The sequence below is a fragment of the Castanea sativa genome, chromosome 4 (genome assembly GCF_040712315.1).
Source record: "Castanea sativa cultivar Marrone di Chiusa Pesio chromosome 4, ASM4071231v1".
NCBI lineage: Eukaryota > Viridiplantae > Streptophyta > Magnoliopsida > Fagales > Fagaceae > Castanea > Castanea sativa.
The window spans coordinates 8,752,700-8,774,933 of record NC_134016.1 but is presented as its reverse complement, the minus strand read 5'-3'; the positions used below and the strand labels follow the sequence as shown (position 1 = coordinate 8,774,933).

Below are 22,234 nucleotides of genomic sequence, written 5' to 3'. Positions count from 1 at the left end.
ATATAATTACATATGGATATCTCTATATATATGTAAGGGACCCGAATCCTCTGCAGCACTTGTCCCCTTACCTTCCTTCTTTGTATTTGCAACATTTAATTTTTAGCTCTTTCTAAGTAAGTTTTGGACAATTTTTTACCTCCAAAAACTAATCTTTGCCCATGGTTGGTATATATTTTTATTTTTATTATAAGATTTAATTTTTTTTAGATTATTAGCCCGCAGCTCGAACCCACGTCCTCTTAGCTCCCCCCAAACACTTCTTCCAAACAATACGGAGATATCTGATAATTATAAGATTCATTAAGTTGTATTTAATAGACTGAATAACTAAAAAAAACACGTAAACGATCATTTATAATAATTTTTGGATAATATATTTCCTCCAAGCTGCCGCAACCTAATCATCATATATCATTGATTTGCATTTTAATTATGTGATCTATTAAGTCATTTAATAGTTGTATAACTAAAAATTACACGTGGACGATTATTTAAATCACCACGTGATTTATTAGAATAATTTCTGTTTAAACTGGTTTATGGGGAAATTAATTTGAAAAATTATTAGCTCAACTGAAAAACAAATTTACCAATACAAAAATAAAAGAAGAACAAAAATAATTTATGTTTAATTGCATGATCTATTAAGTCATTTAATAGTTGTACAACTAAAAATTACATGTGGATGATTATTTAAATCACCATGTGTTTTGTTAGAATAATTTTTGTTTAAACTGGTTAACGGGGAAACTAATTTGAAAAATTATTAGTTCAACTAAAAAACAAACTTAACAATACAAAAATAAAAGAAGAAAAAAAATATAAGAATACTTTCAAGTATGGTATGAGGGAAGGAATTTACAAAGGCTTGGTTAAGTTCGATCAAACCATTAGGTATTGGAAACAAGTTATAGTGTTTATTCCTAGTAATTATATTGAAGTACATAATTTGTTGAATATTACAAAGCGCTTCGAATAAGAGTAATCTTTTTATTTACTATTTTGTTTAATTTAGATTTTTTTTAATTTCTATATTTTATATTAATTTTTAGTATATTCATATTATGTCATTTTTATTTTTATAATTTATAAATATATATATATATATATTTTTTAATATTTCTGATTTTTAAGTGCTCTTATTCTCCTTTTGGTAAAACTGCAAAATAAAAGTGTTGTTTTGTTTTGTTTTGAAGGCAAGGTTATAATTGTTATAGTAGGTGTAAGAATTAATTCAAATAACTTGGTAATGAGATTTTCATTATTACTACATTATTAACTCTCCATTTTAACAAAGAAAAAATGGTATGGACTAAAGCATAGGCTACACATATTCAACAGACTCTTTAAATCACTTTTCTTTAACACTTTTTTTGGAACGAGGGAATGGAATAAAAAGAACTATTTTGGAATATTATTTCTATTCCCTTATTTGGGAGTCTTCATAGAAAAAATGAAAAGACTATTACCTTATTTTGAGAGTTTAAGTAGAAGAGAATGAAATGGATAAGAGGACACATTCATTTCTCACTTTTCCATCAAAACCTTAAAATTTCATTTCCTCCAAAAATTGAGAAGAATAAGAGAAAATGAAATTAGATTTAACAAAATTTTGATTAAAACTCTCAAAATACCTCTATGCATAGGGCCCTTTATGTTAAAATAGCGGTATAACAGTAATATTGTTATAAAATGGTTATATTACTTCAAAACAAGGTTACTTAGATTTTATCTTTTTCCATTAATTTATTTTAAAACATCGAAACAAGATTACTTAATATCACTTCACCCCCCTCTCTTCTTTTCTTTTCCATTCCTTTATAATTAACTCATTCCATTTCAATCTTTTATCAACTCCCAAACAAACACTAATAAAAATTGGAGAGTGAACCCATAAAATTATCTTCAATGGACTCAACCCAAATGCCTCATTCTAGATATATAGTGACTATCCACATCCGGATGGACTGTAGATTTATTTAGATAATTGAGACTTGAGAGTAACATATTGAACAAACACTAATAAAAATATTCAGGTCATCTCTCTCTAAGAAACAAAAACACAAACTGTCTTGCATAGAACTAATACAAAAGCAACAAAAGAAAACAATGAAGACACCGATTTAACCCAATCTAGATTGCATGACTTTTGGTAGTGGAATGGATGAGCACAATGGAGAGGACAACACTGAAAAGTGAGCACCATCAAGACAATGTTGTTGCACTTAAGGAATAGGTGATCTATGAGAGAGAGAGAGAGAGAGTGAGTCTAGGGAATAGGGATACACTTTTTTTTTCCACAAATTGCTAAATTGGAAGGTTGTAAATGGTAAAAAAAGAAAAAAGATATCAATAGTGTGTTAACCATTATTTGTCACTTTCAACTTGTTATTTCTCAATAAGTTGTGGCAAAAATTATAGAATAAATTTTATTCATAGGAAAATTGAATCTTAAATTGGGTGGAGAGATTTGTAAAGAATTAATAAAAATAAAACAGTTTCAGAAGAAAAATGAAAAAATGATAATATAAAGTAAAAATTTATTATTTAAATAAGTAAAGAAATTATAGAAACTTTTTTATTTTAAACTATTCACCTTTCAAATACACCCTTGAGTTGTCTCTTAGAAGAAAAATAAAAAAATGATAATATAAAGTAAAAATTTATTATTTAAATAAGTAAAGAAATTATAGAAACTTTTTTCTCTCGAGAGACAACTCAAGGGTGTATTTGAAAAGGTGAATAGTTTAAAATAAAAAAGTTATTTGTTTTTCTTCCAATTTGAATGAATATACAAAGAGGATCTTGGAGATGATGTTAATCATAATTTAAGCTCAAAAGAATAATTCAAAATATTAAAAAAATCAAGGGATAAAAGAAGTAAGTGACAAAATGTCTACAAAAATACAAGATCAAAGGTGGCTCAACAATATGGGTGAACAACGCAGTTGCCTAAGGCTCCTAAGAAAAAGGCCTCCAAAATTTTAACCAATAAAGTTATTTCTTTCATTGTAATAGTATTAATTGAAACCAAATATTAGCTAATAAATAAAAAGAATAGAGTTTAAGTAATTTTTTAATTTATTTTACAAGACACATTTAAATATATATAAAAAGCCACAATTTTTAATTTTCGCTTAAAGCCTCTAAATGCATCAAGCCACCCCTGTACAAGATATAAAAATTATTATCATTCAAGTGGTGTTTTTTTATAGATATATCCTCTATCATTTTGTGACGTTATGTAAATGACATTCACTACTTGAGTTGTAATGCATATATATATATATATATATATAAACAATGTCATGAAATATTTTTATCAAATTCTCTAATAAAACATGATAGCATCTCAATTCTCATTCGAAGAGAAAATAATATATTATTTGAGCCAGATGACATGTTTAATGAATTGAAACTTTTTTGTTACTCTTTTGGCAAAATTATCTCTAAGCAACTCCTTACGTGAGACAATGGAGAAACAAGTTGCATACTGTCAATTCCTTTACGTTGCAAATACCAAATAGTAATAAACAAAGTCTTTATAATTTTGACCTTTGTTAATTATTGGTACGTTGAATTTTGATGCTGTTTTTGTCCTTAGGTGCTTTAGATTGCATAATATCAATTCCTTTACGTTGCAAATACCAAATAGTAACAAACAAAGCTTTTAGTTTTTTATTTTTTATTTTTTATTTTTATATAGTTTCAACAAATGATATTCACTTTTGATGAATGTGCTATTTATCATTAAACCAAGACACCAATCAGTTTTTGATGTAAGTGAGAATTAAACCTCAAATTTTTTTTTTTTTAGAACTTCAATTTATAGCGCCCAATTTTGATGATAACTCTTTATCATCAAACTAAGACACCAATCGATTATTATTATAGACAGTAATATTGAACTACAAATTTTTTATTAAACCATAAGAGACTTTAATTCAACTCGAACCTACTAAAATTTTGAAGTATACTTTTTATTTAGTGTGTTGAATGGTGATGCTGTTTTTGTCTACATGCATTAGATTATGGTTTAATGCAGAGGATTTGCTCATCTTGAAAAGTCTGAGAATTTTGAAATATGTTAATTATTTGGTGTGTTGAATTGTGATGCAGTTTTGTCCATAGGCAATAGATTATTATGATTTAATGTGGATAGGATTTGGTCATCTTGAAAAGTAAGGTAAAGACAATAATGATTTTCATTTATGGGAATTCAATGGTTACGTAGTCCATGTCATAACCCCACGCCACTTTAAATCCTATGTACATGTTATGACTTATAACCCCACCCAAAGCTTATACGGCCCTTCAATAATTGCATTGCATTTGCCGGCATACGGTGTGTGTCATCAACGTTTGGCTCTTCAATGCATTTATTTTATTTTTTGTTTTTTGGAAGGGGGTCGGCAGGGTTGACTTGTATACGAATTAAACTTTTAATTTTATTTTGTAGGTGCCAAACTTTTCAATTTAGATTGTGATTATTATAATTGTCGGAAAAAATTAGAGATTAGAAGTTCCAACTTCGCTTACACTAAAAAATTATTGGTATTTTAATTTAATAATAAGAGCAATTATCATAAAGTGAGAACTATAAATCAATCAAAATTTGAATTGGACAAATTACAAAAAATTATAGCAGATATCAGATAGATGAACACAAGAACATTGCATTTTATAATATCACATTAATAATGTATATTATTATTAGTAGCTTACATTATATCTTGAGAAAATTACTTTTTCTTTAGAATAAAAAAAATTATATTTTAAATTTTATAATTTAGGAGTGTAACAAATTAAATTTTATAGATTTAAAAGTAATAAGTTAAACCCAATTTTTTATTATAAAAAGTAACAAATTAAATCCAAAATTTTAAAAAGTAACAAATTAATGAGTTATTTGACACCTAATTTTACATTTTGTTGAGTTGTCAACTTATAATAAAAGCAACAACATTTTTCCACGAACCTATCACTTATTTTTAATTTTTTATACATCAATCACAACTATATATATATATATATACACGACATCTGATTCACGATAATTACTCATTATCATCGGTTAAAAACACATGTTAAAATTTTAGTTGTGAAATTGGAAGTGTCCTATGCATATTGGAATGTTTTTAGGCGAAACAATTGTTTTTGTGTTTTCGGCTGAGACGTCATTTTCATGGCTAATCTCAGCATTCATCAAAGGTCAAACACTCTGAGTCTCTGACACGCGAAACCGCATGTGTTTGGTTTTTGCAGATATGACTTTCAAACAAAGTCATGTGCTAGCACATGAAAACAGTAATTCAAACGTATGGTATGGCTTGGTTTTTTAGTTTTTGGTTATAATAATCACAAAAGGATTAAATCCCAAGTGGCATGCAGCTTCATTTAGAAATTGTAATTTATTTATATTTTAAAAAAAAAAAACAAACTTATCTATAGATTCATACACAAGGATCATGTTTAAGTCTCAACTCATATACTCATATCATAGTTATTACCTTCATATTTCAATTTTGAAGATTAATGTCTACGTGCAAAGAATATTTTTCATTGCAAATTGTACTTGTAAGTGCACAATTGCACCTGGACCCAAAGACTATTATGGGCTCAGGCCCAATAAGCCTTAAACAATAAAATTTGTAGAGTGTGAGCTTGAAATCTAGATTAGAAGTACTGAGAACTTGATAACAGGCTATGGTGTGCAAACACTTGTAAATAATGAATGATAATTGCAGATAGACCTTGTCGGACGTGAGCCGATGACTACTTCTGTATTATTTCTCTTTCTTTCTTAAAGATTACAATTCTTAATTTCTTTTTAGGTTACAGACTGGCCCCCCTCTTTTAATTTGGCATTCCCCCTTAAATACTTCTTTTCCTGATGCTTTATCCACGTGTTGCTCAAACCCCCTCCCCTCTAGATATTTCTTCTCTTAGTACATTTGAATAGTGACCAGAAGTTTCAGTTCTACTGTTCAGGGGTCACTTCCCCATTAATGCGGCCAGGGAGGTAGGTGCAGAGTCTTTAATGTGGAGGTGGCAGCCTCTGCTCATGATATTTTTCTAACACCGGTGTATCTAGAAGGTTCAGGGTTTCCCCCTCTTAACCAACGGTCTTTTCGAAATTCTGCCTTGACCTTCATAGTGAATCTCCAAGTTCTCTTGGTGTTGTCCGAGGAAAAACTCACACTCGGATGTGTCCTCGGACCCTCGGCGTATAGGCCGATTTGCAGTACTAACAAATTCTTAACTCAAAAACAGATCGGCCCTCCTTACTAGAGCCCAAAGGTCCAAATGCCCGCTTGAGTCTTTTTACTCCCCACAGTACTGGTTACAATATAATGTAATTAAAATAAATGGTATTGCTTGCTCCTATCAAAGTATAAAATGGATATTCTTCTCCGAAAAAAAAAAAGAAGGTATAAAATGGATATGGATCATTTGATTGTCAAAATTTTACTCTTTACGTATTCAAATCTACTAGTTGGTAACCATGCAATGCATAAAAAAATTTAATATAATATGATTTTTTTTCTCTCTAATATACTTTTTTTTTAATCTAAACGTGAAATTTGATAATTATGGTAATTATTAGTAATTGTTATTTATTATGATAATATTCGTATATGACACTAAATATTCTATTATTAGGCATTTTATTATGATTTTTTTTGTATATGGAAATAAAACTCTATATTCTACCATTTAAAGAAAATATGATGTGTCAAGATTTTTTATTTTTTATTTTATAAATAAAATAATATTTCAAACCTATGGCGTCCATTCTATAATGATTTCTCTTTATCATCAAACTAAGATACCAAATTTTGTTTTTTTGGCGTAGGCAAGAGTTGAACCATTCGATGACAAAATATTTTATCAGTTGGGCTAATTAAACCTCATGATGTGTCAATATTTGAATCGAGATTTCAAATATAAAATGAAAATTAAATTATATATATATATATATATATTAGAATAATAATGTATAAAATTGTGAGATCTCAAAAACTTATATAGCACAATATTATGAGCTCAATCACATGTCAAACTTTTTTTTGAGAATCACATGTCGAACTTTCTTGGTTTTATATATTATATAGTTTATAAATAATTATATGTTATTTAAGATTAATTATCATTCATTATCAGATGGATTGAGATTTTAATATATGTACATTAATGAAAATTCAAGTCTTTATCATGAAATAGATATTTTTTGGTTACATAATGTGTTTATAGCTTAAGGGGAGGGAAACAAAGATTATGAGATGTGATCCATAACCAACGATGAGACCCCTTAAAATTCTGAAGTAATCATTAAAGCTTTGTTCTGTGAAGATGCTTCTCTTGCTTCTTTTGACCATCTCATACACGAGGAAATTTTTTTGTCAAGTTCCTTTGTTGATGTTATATTTTTTTTCATTCTAAGAAACAAGAAAATTTTGTTACTCATAATATTAGTAGACATACTAGATATGTCAGTGGTTTTTTCATGTAAATGGAGGATGTTCCTCCATATCTTAGTGTTGTATTTGTAGTCAATTTTGGATAGATTTTCTTAATTAAAAAACGATGAGACCCATTACCTTAGGATTAGATTTTTCTTATTTTTTATTTTTGGTCAAAAGACTTGTAACTTAATTGGTATTCCTTGACCTATCCAACAGATATGTCTTAAATTCAATAATTATAACTCTAAGTCTAACTATTTAAAATTGAGGAAAAAAAAAAGTTCATTTTCAAATATATCATAAAATTCTATCCCGTTGGAAAATGGAATATCACCACACTCGTAAACAGATTTGTGCAAATATTAAAAAACTTTAGGAAATGTTACAAGTACCGCACGGTACTTGTTAACATTTCCTTTTTTGTATCTCACTTTAAAAAAAGGAAAAAAATTATCAAAAAAATTACCAAAAGAGAAAAAAGAAAAAGTCAAAAGCTGTCAAAAATTGCCCAAACAATTGAAAAGTTGCCAAGAACTATGTTGTTAACTGTCACCATATGGTCTCCGTCAACTCAACCCATAAACTTTTGGGCTAGATCTATTTTGATCAAATGTGGTAAGACTTTTTGTCTAGCATACTTATGGCCAAGACTTCTGACTATAACATGTACTTGGAATACAAGATGAAAGTGTGTTCATGTTTCAAACGTGTTCTCTCTCAAAAAAAGAAAGAAAAAAGTTTCAAACGTGTTGTGTTGAGACCGTGTCATGTCCGTGTCCGAAAACTTTTTACAAGTACTTCGTTTAAGAATTCTTTGTCTAATTAGTGTGGGGGAGACTTTCAGAAGACCTTAGGCTTTCAATTGGGCTTTGCAGATCAAAGAAATTAATACATCAAAGTCCTCTACTGTCATACTGTGGTCCTATATAATATATATCCCGTGGCCTTGTGGCTTCTGGACCTACCTTGGGGGACAATAGGGAACAATGGTGGTGGACCTCTCTAGACAAAGCAAGTAATGATATGAAAAATTTTAGGAGTACACAGTTGAGTACACAGTTCGCTACATATTTATTTGCACTGTGCACTGTTTTATAAGCTAAACTGTAATTGATTATCTATTACTTTCATGAGAATCCATCATTTTTTCTCCACCACTCACAACTTGTCACACGGTAGAGACGTGACACAAAATGTACCATACTAGATTTTTTTCTAATAATATTCCAACAAAAAACTTTCTCAAATTAAATTTGGATTTCTAAAGCAGGTTTGCAAGTCATGATTTGCTAACATAAGTTGTTTGCATTACTGAGACAAGCCAAGCCATGCATGGTAGTGTTATCCTTTGGACCCAAGTTATAGATTACATACATGCATATAACAAAGAGCATAAATTAAAATTAAAAAAAGAAAAAGCAGAACCTAGAATTTACATGCCTAAAAAGTGGTAAACACGTAATTCACCTCACCAAATATTATGGTAAAGCCTGCCAAAATCAAAGTTCATCATGTATTGAAGCAATGGAGGAACTGCTTCAATACTTCTGATTTTTCAGAAGCTGCCCAAGCAGTTCCACCCCTCTTGCTGCATGGGCCAAAACCTATTGCATTAAATCATTACCATAAACTTACGATCTAAAAAGAGTTAGAAGATAGAAGATGATGAAATAATACAACAAAAATTTAACAATGAAAATAATTGTAACGATATAAGTAAATATATATATATATATATATATATATATATATATAATTCTATGATAATACTTGTTATAGTTATTTTGGTAGATTTATTTTTTGTAAAAATATTAAAATTGATAAAATCATACTTTTACATTGATTGAATTAAGTTTAACTATATTATCAATTAAAATGAGATTTTAACAAAAAGTTATCGATTAAATATAAGAAAGTTTCATTTTAAATTATGTATTGAGCCAACCCTGTGGTGTGGGCCATGTGGGGAGGTGACTATGATTTTTTATTTTTTTTTGAAAAAATAAAAGAGTAAGAGAAGATCATCAGAGTGGCTTCCTTACCTAGATGTTACCAACTTACTATAGTAACATCTTACCCATTGAGCCCAAACCTGCAAACGGGGGCTTCCCATTATGAAATTCGAACTTAGAACCTCCACCCCAAACCCCTTGGAAGTAAGCCCAAATTAGTATTATTTCTCATTATTGCTCTTAACAAAGAGCCTTTAGCGGTGAACCGTATGAGTTGGCAATGGCATACCGGGGTCCTAGGCAAATATGTTTTGTTTTGTTTACTAGTGCTATTCGTGATTGCAAGATGGTTTTTTATTTTTACAAACTTTTCTTGGCCTCTCTATTCCATCGAAATTAATAGGGATGGTGAAGACCGAGTGCGCTGGCTGCCAACTAGGAGTGATAGTTTCAAAGTTTACTAGCACACTTTGAAGGGATTGAACTTGAGCACTCACCTGTGGAGTTGAAAACTTGGAAAAAAAAAAGTTATGACTACCTGCTTTAAATAGTCATTCATTGTCTTCTTTGGAGGAGTTTCTGGACTTACGTAAAATGAATTGATCTTTGTAGCTTCCCTAGCACATTGCTTTTTTCATTTTTTTTTTTGTCCTTTCTTACCATAAGTGGGAGAAGAGAATCCAAGTTCTCATCATTGGGAGAATCTACAAGATTCTTGGCAGCCGAATTACTTGGGCTGGGCTGCAGTAATTCTAGAAGAGCCCAACAAAGAGGGGAAAAATCCCGTAAAGTCAGTCCGGAAATCTAGTTATCTCTAATATAGAGTAAGATACACCATGGCCAAGCTCAAGCACCAGCCCATAGAGAAATGATATATGCATATCATTAAGGAAAAGACTTGTTGCCTGCAAATGTGACCCAAAAAAAAAAAAGCTTCAAAATGTAATTACCATGTGGTCCAATAAATAAAAAAAGAAGTAATTATCTCCTATTTATCTAAGACCAAATTATGGCTAAGCAATATGTACTATATCTAAAGTCAAGAAGATTTTTTCTATGAATAAGACATACTAATAGTATTAACACAGAATCCAATAAAAGAAAGTACAACATGAGCAACACATGCAGTCAATCAAACTCCAAAACAGATAATGTTGACAAAACTAAAGTTTACAGATTAGACTGATCTGGGAGACTGCAATCTAAGACCATCAAACGATAGTTGTGAAGCAGTTCTATATAAATAATATAACCAGTTATCAACTGGCATTCAAAAATAAGCTAGTGTAATTAGAGTTGCGTGTGAAACTAATGCATAATAGCAATAATTTAAGGGGAAGATCAAATAAAAAGGTTAAGGTAACCAGACCAGTATGCTTGCCAAGGAAAAACTATGATAGGCTCAGTCTTACTTATCTGCTTTGGTCAGCAATAGCCATACCAAGTATATTTATTTGATCTTTCTAATTCTATTTACTTGCACAGGAGAAAGGGATTGGACTTACTTCTGTCTCTATGTTTTGGACTATGGCGAGAGTAATTTAGATATCCATCCCAAGGAACCTTTTTGAGACCTGCTCTAACAGATATTATGTCCCAGATCCTGCATAAAGAACACTTTTTTTTTTTTATGACATAGGAGAACTGCATAAGAACACTTGCATTTAACAAAAGCTATTTAAAAATATGAGATAGTTCTAATTACTTAATGCAACATACCTCTCTGCCAACTCTATGGCTGTCTCTCCAGGTTTTATATATTGCAGCTCCAAGTACCAAACATGGCACACAACAGCCCAGGATGTCATGAGCTGCAAGCTGCAGCATGCATCATGAAGGATTGCCTGCAAACAGAGCACATAATCCAAGAATACAGTATCATCTGCGGCATACCAGCAAACATGAAAATCCAAGACAAAACCTTAAGGTGCACCTCAATGCAATTGACCTAGATCCTAGCTGAAACAAGGAATTCATCTCCCATATGGTAATTCTAACATGAAACAAAAACATGAATATCAATAGATTGATCTTTGGCAAAGCCTTGCTCCAAAATAAACACATCTAACAGTCTTTTGCCACCCTATCTAAAATGCAGGGATTCTTTCAGTGCATGCATATAAAATTAACCAAACAAAAAAAAAATGCAAACATAAATAGTGAGCTATAAGCAACTCCTTGCTTCAGACTGTTCCAAAAAAAGCATCAATGAAAATTTTATTGTACTTGACTGCAATTTTTGAGAGAAACACACAAGACAGTAACCATAAATCATTACTGAGACTGTTAGTACTTTTTTGAATTGGTAAGTTACACGTGCACTCATGGGTCTTGAACCCTCGACCTCACCCTCCAACAAATTATTACAGAAGAAAGAAGTGCATTGAGCTATAGCTGATTGGCAAGACTGTTATAACTTATTCTGAGAAATTTTATAAGAAGTCACCTATTTAATGCGATGAGTACAGTTGCCATCAGGGCAATATCAACAAATTTCATATTCAAAATTAGTGGCTTAACCAACAATTATATTATTTTCCTAACGTAAAAACAAAAATGGTATATCAACCTTTCGGAGAGCACCACTCTGGTATCCAAAACACTTACGAATTTGCAGTATTGAGCTTCAACATCTTTTGTAAAAGAAAATCCAGACAGAAGTGAAAAACTCATACATCGTCCTTTGGGTAGTCTTCCAAAAGTAGTTTGGGGGTAATTATGTGTTTCAATAGTTCGATCCATAATTGGCAAGAATGACCATTTTATAAATTACCACCATGGGGCTACCAAAAAGAACAAGAGGAGTAGGGCGTTCTCTCTTTAATTGTAACTTCGCAAAGATAATTGGCTGACAAAATATCCAGCTACCAGTAATTGCCACAAGAACATTCACCATTTCTAAAATGATGAAACCTCTTCCCATCTCTTACAACTATCTCTCTCCCTACTACTTTTGACATGAACTTGAATGCATTATGGCAATCCCCACAAATCCTAAGGTTCTTGAAAACCCTAATTGTGGCTCCTAGAGGAAGCTTCATAATCCCAAAAACAACTGCAAGCTTCTCACTATGAGTATACAAGACAGACTCCTTTTGTGCTTCCTCCATATCATGCAGCACAAACTTTGTGTCAGGGACATAACCAAGTTTTCTCATTTCAAGTACCAATTGCTCTAGATAATTATACACAGCTTGCACCTCTGGGTGCACAGTATCATCAACCAGGAACACATGAACCTTGCTTTCAACCTCAATCCAACTACAACCAGGCTCTTTCTTAATACCCCGGTCCCTCATTAATTTCCGTACCTTAGCCACATCATTCTGCCTGCCTGCAGTGGCATACATGTTTGACAAAAGTACATAGGTCCCATCATGTTGTGGCATTAGTTCAAAGAGTCGTTCAGCAGCTTGAATCCCTAAATCCATGTTCCCATGAATTCGGCAACCAGCAAGAAGAGCCTCCCAAATTGGTGCACCTGGCTCAAAAGGCATTGATTCAATCACATCATTTGCTTCTGAAAACTTCCCAGCTCGAACCAACAAGTCAATCAATCGAGCATAATGATCTTCACCCGGTGTTATATTGTAACAACCACGCATTGAATTGAAATAATGATGTCCTTCTTTGACTAAACCAGCATGGCTGCAAGCAGAGAGAATAGTGAGAAAAGTTATTCGATCAGGTACTATATCTTCCTTCAACATCTGTTCAAAAAGTTCTATTGCTTGGAGACCATGTCCATGTTGTCCTAAAGCTGCAATCATGGCATTCCAAGATACCGAATCCAAACAAGGCATTGTAAGGAACACACAATTTGCAGCCTCAACAATGCCACATCTAGCATACATTGTGATAAGTGCATTTCCAGCTGAGAGGCTTGAATCATGCCCCAACTTAACTAGTTGAGCATGGAGCTGACGTCCATGCTCCAAAGCTCCAAGCATTGCACAAGATGTAATTGCTCCTGCAAACGCATAATCACATGGCTCAAAACCCTCTATTCTCATTTGGTTGAACAGCTTCAAACCTTCCTCTCCAAACCCATTTTGTGCTAAACCAGATATCATCACTGTCCATGTCAGAAGGTTCCTCTCAGGCATCTCCTTAAAAAAGGACTTAGCTTCCACAATGCGCCCTAAATTAACATATGCAGACAAGATTGCATTCCATGAAATATGATCTCTTATGAGCATCTTATTAAAAATCTCCCTTGCCTCTTCAACTTTACCACATTTCCCGTATAGTGAAACCAATGCATTATTCACAGACAACGAAAATTCTGGTTCATGTTTCTCTTCTGTTTTCAAAATGAAAGCATGCATTTGCTTTCCATGTTTGAACAATCCAGCATTAGCGCAAGCACTGATTACACTCGTGTAGGTAAACCCATCATGCTGAATCCCCTTCAAATGCATCCTCCTAAACATTTCTAATGCTTCATGAATAAAACCATGGTGCACATAACCTGAAATCATTGCATTCCATGCAACCCCGATATTTTCAGTCACCCCATCAAGAATTTCACGGGCTGCATCAAGATCATTGTTCCTCACATACCCCGTAATCATTGTTGTCCATGTTAACTCATCCTTCTTAGGCATCTCATCAAACAACTTTTTAGCTGCACCCATCAATAAAGACGATGATGCTAATGGCGAAGATGCGCACTTAACATAAGCGGATATAAGCGCATTTAACACTGAAGTAACAAACACTGTTCCCGACTTTAGCACTGCACAATGCATCTGTTGGCAATACTTTTCATCCTCAACTATTAGCGCCAAAGCACCAAGTACACTAGTGAAAGTGTAATTGTCAGGCCTAAAGTCGTCTCGCCTCATGTCACGAAAGAGTTCAATAGCAGCATGGCCATCATTATTATGTGAATAAGCTGTGATCATTGCATTGTAAAAAACTGTGTCTCGCGTACTGAGTGGGGTTCCACCAAATACTTCTTGAGCCAACTTTAGATTCCCTGCAGTAGAGTATGCAGCAATCAACGTCGTTCTTGCCACTATATCTGGTTCGGGAATTTTGTTGAACAGGTGGAGAGCATAGGCAATATTGGATGATTTGCAATAGATATCCATCAGACGGTTGAGGATGTGGCCACGTGGCTTGAACCCAGAAGCTATCATATGGGCATGGATGGTTCGAGCTATGCAGTAAGATGTTGATCTTTGGGAGCAACATAGTTGCAGTTGTGCGGCGTAACGATTGGCCACCGTACGGATGTCCAATGTGTTTCTCATGTTTAGAAAGCTTGCAAGTCATGGTTCTCTTCCAGTCCCAGTCCCAACATGGCAGGCTTGTCACTTTGTCAGTACAATACCCAAGATGGGCAGCATTGCTTCATGGTTGTTATTGTTAAACTGCTATAACTTATTTACAATAAGAATGTAATTTAAGTGCAAATTTTGGCAGTTAACACTTACCAAACCATCCAGGATGCTTCTGCATATTAACAGCAATGCAATCATCTGTTCTAAGACAATGAAATCAATCGTGGAGGTATGATAGGCCACAAAAACCTGTTCAACCGATAGATGGGAGCAAAATACCATTCAATAACATGAATTATCAATTATGTATACATGCTATTAAAGAAACATCAAATTATAATCAGGTATACCTGCTTAGGCCTCAATAAATACTAGGCTGTGGCCCATAGTACATTACAACCCGAGTTCATGATGCATCAAAAAAGCTGCAAATTAACTCCACCAAAGACCTCTGGAGACAAAAGTAATCCTGGAACACATCAAGTTCAACACAAGACCAGAACTTTATGAAGTTACAAGAGACAGAAACCAAAAACAAGAAGAGGGGGCATTAAGACATTAACTTACAACAAATGGGTCGTTCGCTAATGAGAACATCAGGGGAGGCTTCCAAAGATTTTCACATAACCATGGCTTCTATCATATTCTTCTACAGATTTTAATATCATGTGTCCTATTAGTATGCTACTGTGTTTGCTTTATCTATTCCTAAATGACCTTTAATTATAAAAATTCATTATTTTTTTAGTACAAACAGGTTCTGCTGCATAAGACTATTACAACTAGTACGCATAGTATGTCTATAAGAAAAGAAAAGAAAAAAAAAAAAAAAACTTTCATCTGTTTTCTCAACACTCAGCTAGCCCCCCATCAAGACCAGAACTTTAAGAAGTTAACATAGGCAGAAACAAAAACCAAGAAGAGGGGGCATTAAGACGTTAATTTACAACAAATGGGTTGTTTGCCAATGAGAATAAGAACATCATGGGACCCTTAATTATAAGTATCAATTGTTTTTTTTTCTTTTTTTTAGTACAAACGGGTTTTACTTCATAAGACACAAAAAGAAACAGAGAGAGAGAGAAAAAAAAAAAAAACATACATAGAGGCAGAGCTTGGGTCGGGTCTCCTGTTTAGGCTCAGCTGCTCAAACTCATTGCTGCAATTCTCTCTCAAATACTATGAGTAAAAATAAGAGAGAGAGAGAGAGAGAGAGACAGAGAGAGAAACGGTGGCGTTTAGGCGAAGAGGTGACTTCTTATATTTGATTAATAATCCTGAGAACGACACCGTTTAAGCCCAAACTTAAACCCCTATCTATTACTTGAAACCCCGATCGAATATTCCACATATTTATCTCTCTCTCTCTCTCACATTAGGTTCTGAATAAATAAATAAAAATATCAAAATTTTCGATTCAAAGCTAGCACAGCACACAGTCAATCTCTGTTTCTATCAAAAAGAAGAGGAAGAAGAGAAATGGCGTTGACGAACTTGATACTGACGGTGGCGGGTGTGAGCGCAGTGATATTACTGCTGAGGAGCGATGTCAAACATTCTGCCACCATGTTTAGGCGCAACGTCAAGCACATCCGCCATTGGCTCGAAGAAGAATCCGCCTCTGCCTCCAAGTACACCTCTCTCTCTCTCTCTCTCTCTCTCTCCATCAACATGATCTGTGCATATTTGATTTTTTGCTCTTACTGGGTCCCATTAATTGGACCCATTAATTAAAATTCACAGCGAGACTCGGCTATTCATGTATTCTTTAGCATGTGCTCCATTTTCCCATAAGAGATAGCAGCCATTTATGGGGTTTAAGTACTGTTTGATTGGTCTCGGTGTTGGGGTTCCTTGGATTGTTCATCCAGGATAGAGTTTATTGTTCTTTGTTTCTTTTGTGTTCATCTTTGCGAACCCTTTGTCTTTTTTGTTTTAAATTTTTATCAATAACACTACTCTTATTATATGTAAAAAAAAGAAAAAAAAAAAGTTTTGATCTTGCCGTTTATCTGATATTTGTTTGTGTGCTTGTGTTGGGTTTAGGATTGTTCAAGAAAGGGTTATTGGGTTGTGCAACTAGGAATTATAAGATGGTTTGCTTGAGTTGTTTTATGGGTATTTGATTTGGGTTGTAAGGAAGAAAAAAAAAAGGAGTGGTTTTCTTAGTAAACGTGAATGGTACCACACGAAAGAAAAGAGAAATTGGGTTCTTGCATCATTAGTAACATTTTCAAAATCAATAGGGTGTTGTAACAATGCACTTTCCAGCTCCAGTTATGACTATTTACTGATATTGGATTTTCTATAGTTCACAAGCAACTTTTCATGTGCTTTTTCTTTGACTGCTAAGCAAGTTGAGGTTAGTAAATTTGCCTTTGATGGTGGTTTGGATTTTGGAGTAGGTTTATGAAAACTGCCTCCAACAAGTCTGACTGCTTCAATTCCTATGGTAGAGTTTTCTGAAGAATTATTTTTTGTCTATTTAATTGCTTGTTCTTGCAAACCTCTTGGAACGGTGACGTGCAATTCTGGATACTACTTGAACATCTACTATGAAAAAAATTACATGGTGGACGAGAATTATTTGTGTTCTTATTTTCCCTTGCATTACCTTCTTTGTGGTTATGATGCATAAGTGCTCATACTTTGCAAATGGAAGATGGTAAAAAAGCAGTCATCAATTACAGAATTACTTGGCTTTTGCTGTGGTGCTACTTTTTTTGTCATGTATTACTTTTTTTGACCCAAAGCAGTAGGTTGCAGGTTTGAGTCCAGGAATCAACCTCTACCAAATAAATAATAAAAAAAGATATTTTGGGTTAGCTTGCCTACCAAACACCTTTCCTAGGCTTTGCAAAAGTGGGATTTTTTTGTGCATTTGGTACGATTTTTTTTTAATGTATATTATAGAAGACTTGTCCAGCCAACCCTTGCATTTGCATGTTTGGGAAATACTGCTACAAATTAAAATAATTATTAGACATGGCAAAATGAAACTTGAGCTAGATGATTGTGACTATTACTTAGGACTGAAAATCCTCTTTGGGTCTTCCTAATGTGCTCAGTGACTGGTTTTGACATTTCTGTAGGTGTTAACTTATTGTAGCCACACCATTCTCCAATTGCTCTCATTCTTTTGTTCATTGTATATAAGGGTTTTTATGTTTTTTTGCTATGAGGTTTGTAAGTAGTTGGTTGTAAGTGCCATCTAAATAGACATTAATATGACTGATGGATCTTTCAGGACAGCGGAGAAGGCAGTTCCCAAGGAATTGGAAACAAAGGTTCCTCCAAAAGACATTCCCAAGGAGGACAAACACTAATGTGTCTATATAGGGAGCCTGGTGTTGTCTACAAGAGTTACCTAGTTGCTCCTTTTGCCTCTCTTTTTTTTTTTCAAAATATTTCATGGTTTATGTAGAATTAGTCTTGGTGAAATGTTTAGGTATATTGTATGCACTTAAACTATCGTAATTTTGGTTTTAGTAGACTCTGGTCTCTTAATTATTGATATGTATTTACAAAGAAGGCCATACTTATTTTGAAAAGCAAGTGCCATTTCTCCCGTGATTTTAATTTTTGTGTTCTTTATAACATCATCCTGTAAATAGGGTATTAGGATGGGCTAATCAAGGTGTTCGAGGAGAAATTATTCACTTGATCGATTTTAGTTGTTCTTTCACCTAATAATAGTGATGAGTTTAAGTTAATTGAGTCACATTGTAATCACATCTATATCTATCTAAAAACCGAAGCGTAGCATTTATTATTGCTACGCTTTTGTTGAGACACTTCAGCAGCCACATCATCCATTTACTTCTAACTCTCTCTCTCTTTTAACTCTTTCTTTTTATTAATTTTCTTAGCTTATTGTTACACATTCTCAAACATTTTCCCCTCATTTTTACCCTTTCATCTTCCCTCTATTAACTACCATAATATCTCTCTTTCTCTATTCTTTTATCTTCCTTTATTTTTTGCTCTTCTTATTCTCATCTTCTTATTATAAATTTCCAATTCTCTTTTACCTTTTGTGTATAGTTTTCTCACACAAAAATGTTATTTCTCTCTCTTTCTCTAGTTTATTTTTCATTTTTTGGTGGTCTTGATTTCCTATTATGTGACTCGTATGGATTTTTTGTCCTAGAGAAATCATGGCACACTCCCAATCCTTGTGATCATGGTTTGGTGTATCAAAAGTTTTTTTTTTTTTTTTTTTTTTCGTATTTATCATTAATATCTAGTTGCAACTCATTTGCATCTAGCCACATCATAGAATTCATGTTTGTGATTTCAGCCAATCTGATATAGATATGGGAGTAAGGAATAAGTATACCACTAATGCTTGGGAAGCCTAAGTATACCACTATTAATTATTACAATTGTTATTTATGTTATCATGGTTATGTGTTGAATTGAAGTAATGAACCTATACACTTGGCCTAGGTTGAACATGACCATGCCAAATTTTGAGATGCATATCCTTTTGAGTTATCAAATATGCCTAGATCATATGAGTTTCTAAGTTTTCATTTTTTTTTTTCTTCTTTGGTTGAGATTATGAGTTCCATTCCAAAAGTTTTTTTTTTTTTTGTGATAAAAATTCCAAAGAATTATTGATAATTGTGAATTGAAAAGTTTCATAATTATTTTCCTTCTTTTTTATATATAATTTTAAAATTTTTTACATCCTATAATGTGGTTGATGTGGTATGGCTAGCCTCATATTACTAATGGAAATATGCATGTACGCAGCGAAAAAAAAAATGATCTACTTCATTCATAAAAGTTAGCATGTACTATATAAGTTTTAGAATTTGAGAACAAGAGATTGGTGAATTTCAAAACCGAAGACCAGAAGCACTTGGGAACACTTTCAATCTTCACTCCAATTCCACTAACGCCTAAGATGTGTGGTCTCTCAATCAGTTTCGCAATAGTGTTCTTACAAAATTCTCTACAGAAAATTCTGTATGTTTCTCTCTTTGTTTCTAACTGATTATCTAATTGGGCTGGCCTTTTGGGCCTTTCCAATTGGGCTTAAGTGTGTGGCTTAGAGTGAGACCAAAATGGACCAATAAGACATTAGCTTCAATGGATCTTAGGCTTTTCTGTCAACTCTTAACAAGTCCAAAGTTATTATTAACTATATTTAATACAACTATATAAATATAGTTGCACTCTAGGCCTTATTTATAAATTATATCTCAAGACTTTATTGTACATGCAACTCCTTCATAAAATATTCATAGTGATACAAAGTCATGAAAGAAGACTGTCACTTTGTAAATTACTACATCTTATCGTTGAGTACCCGGTTTAATATTTTAAGTTATTCATCATATATTTATGAAATCCAATTTTATAAATATATACTTTAGTAACTCCTTACTAAAGTGGTTAGGCCTAACTCTTTGAATAACTGAACCCATTAACTTATCTCAATGGAATATTTTATATCTCCGTTAAGAGACTATGAATTTTATCTTGAAAATATATGTTCCATTAATACTAAATGTGATTGCCCAACATACTGAAGTTTTGACTGTAATTTTAGATCTCACTCTTGATATTTCAAAGCAACCTACACTTCATGATCATGTCTATTATCCTCTCAGGATTAAAAGTTCATGTAAATATAAGTCGTGAGTTTATTATTCATTTAACAGTTGTTAAAATAATAATAAATTTCACAGCGGTCCAATTCAATATGTCTTAACTCTTAAGACATATCAACATACCAACTAAAAATCTTCATTTCCATGATCAAGACAAATCATCTTAGTTGATATGTTATAGTCTTCGCAGATGAAATGTCCAATTTCATCACCAATTACGAACTACATTTTGAGTTTATAAGGAACTTGTGATTTACATCTTCTGTGACTAAATTACATAAATCACATACAATGCATCTCATGGACTATATGATAATGTCTTAATATTCATGTTACCATTATTTTAGATAATAATAAAACAACTTTATTAAACGCAACATTAAGTCATACATAATATCATACATAATAATATACATAGCATCATACAATAGGATTTAAGGGTATACATCCTAACAATTACATTATAAAGAAATGCAAGTATATTTTCAGTTATTGAATAATTAATGTTCAGTTGTAGGTTATTGAATTAATTAGTCTCATACTATCAACGTAAGTTGTTTTCAAAGCTTACTTTAATTTGATGAATTATTATGTTTTTTAGAACTTCACTTTAGATTGATGTGATTTAGTTTTGTATTTTTATGATGGTATTTTTTTCTTTGATTTAATAGATGTCATCTTATTACATTATGATAAGAATATATCATTGTTATATTATATAGCATAATTTGAATTATTTGATGTTCCCTTCAAAAACATAAAAATTTGATGTTTATTACTATATCTTATATTTTTACTCCTTTTGTTCCTATCTTATTTTTTATAAATTTGTCTCTCTCTCTCTCTCTCTCTTGCAACTCTATTTTAGGTTGACGAATCATTGTATTTTTTAAAAACTTTATTTTGGGTTAATACGTTTTAGTGTTATATTTTCGAGTTTTCTATATTACTAATCGCTAACTTGAGCATTGCACGGGATTGTTTTAGATCAAATGTTAATATGTTCAGGTTTAAACATTTCTCTAATTTCAACTATTGAAAGCTAAATCATCTCCAATATAAGGTGAAAAATGTAGTTTGAACATTTCTTGTGATGAAACAATCAAAATTTTACACACAATATCATTAAAAATGAGATACATACAAATATTATGAAGTAATATATTATAATAATCATAATGTGCTCTTACATTGGATTTAATATATTTTTTTTTGAGAGTCAATTTGGTTTAATAAGTATTACAAAAGAATCAATAAATCAAATAAATATACAATTGCGCTTACATCTTAATATCAATAAATTTGCAATTAAAGATATTAAGATCAAGTCAAATTATTAAAATCAAGCAACTGTCATTATACTAAAAAAAACCAAGTATTTTACAAATTAACCAAACCAAAAAAAAAAAATTAAAAATAAGGATATGGGAGATTAATCTAGAACTTTTTACTATTCTTTAGTGGAAAATCAAGTTAGCAATGCATCAAAACCCAATCATCACAAAGATAATAAAACTTCTAGACCATACAATCATCACTGCAAATTACCTATCTAGATAATTTGGACTTCTCACAACATTTGCACCAATAACAAATAGGATTTTGTTATATTTTCCTATTCAAATCACAGTTTCACGCGTGTTTTATAAGGACAGGCCAGTCAAGCAACACTTCACGTCATGAATGTGAAACAAAAAATTTATGTATATATATATATATTAAAAGTTGGAAACTAAATGAAACTCACAAACATTTTACTTTTTGTACTTAAAAAACCCATACGCATCAACCACTGCAATTGACTTTGATGTTTCAACAACCATGATAGCCCCTGGACATCATTCCAAATTTAGATGTTAGAGCAAATGGCTAACTACTTAAACGAGGACAATCTCATCGATACA

At 32.2% G+C, this 22,234-nt stretch overlaps 2 protein-coding genes across 9 annotated transcripts; one reads left to right on the top strand and one right to left on the bottom strand.

Moving 5' to 3' along the window:
- Positions 1-9,633: 9,633 nt before the first annotated feature.
- On the bottom strand, positions 9,634-15,933 carry LOC142632259 (pentatricopeptide repeat-containing protein At1g25360). Of its 8 annotated transcripts, XR_012843766.1 has the most exons (7): positions 15,812-15,933; positions 15,060-15,178; positions 14,863-14,958; positions 11,991-14,777; positions 11,141-11,265; positions 10,927-11,038; positions 9,634-10,326 (listed from the first exon to the last, which is right to left on the bottom strand). XR_012843766.1 is itself a non-coding variant. In XM_075806684.1 (3 exons), the coding sequence occupies exon 3, from the start codon at positions 14,677-14,679 to the stop codon at positions 12,286-12,288; it is 2,394 nt and encodes a 797-aa protein (XP_075662799.1). In that variant the 5' UTR covers positions 14,680-14,958; positions 15,060-15,178; positions 15,812-15,933; the 3' UTR covers positions 11,658-12,285. The 8 variants fall into 8 exon arrangements, 2 of the variants coding, with proteins under 2 accessions (XP_075662799.1, XP_075662800.1); XR_012843765.1 differs by having other exon boundaries at positions 11,991-14,958; positions 15,060-15,160; positions 15,812-15,879; XR_012843763.1 differs by having other exon boundaries at positions 9,635-10,326; positions 10,927-11,024; positions 11,991-14,958.
- Positions 15,934-16,074: 141 nt separating this feature from the next.
- LOC142630866 (uncharacterized) lies at positions 16,075-18,260 on the top strand. Its single transcript, XM_075804921.1, has 2 exons — positions 16,075-16,340; positions 17,957-18,260. The coding sequence occupies exons 1-2, from the start codon at positions 16,189-16,191 to the stop codon at positions 18,033-18,035; spliced, it is 231 nt and encodes a 76-aa protein (XP_075661036.1). The 5' UTR covers positions 16,075-16,188; the 3' UTR covers positions 18,036-18,260.
- The last annotated feature ends 3,974 nt before the right edge of the window (positions 18,261-22,234 follow it).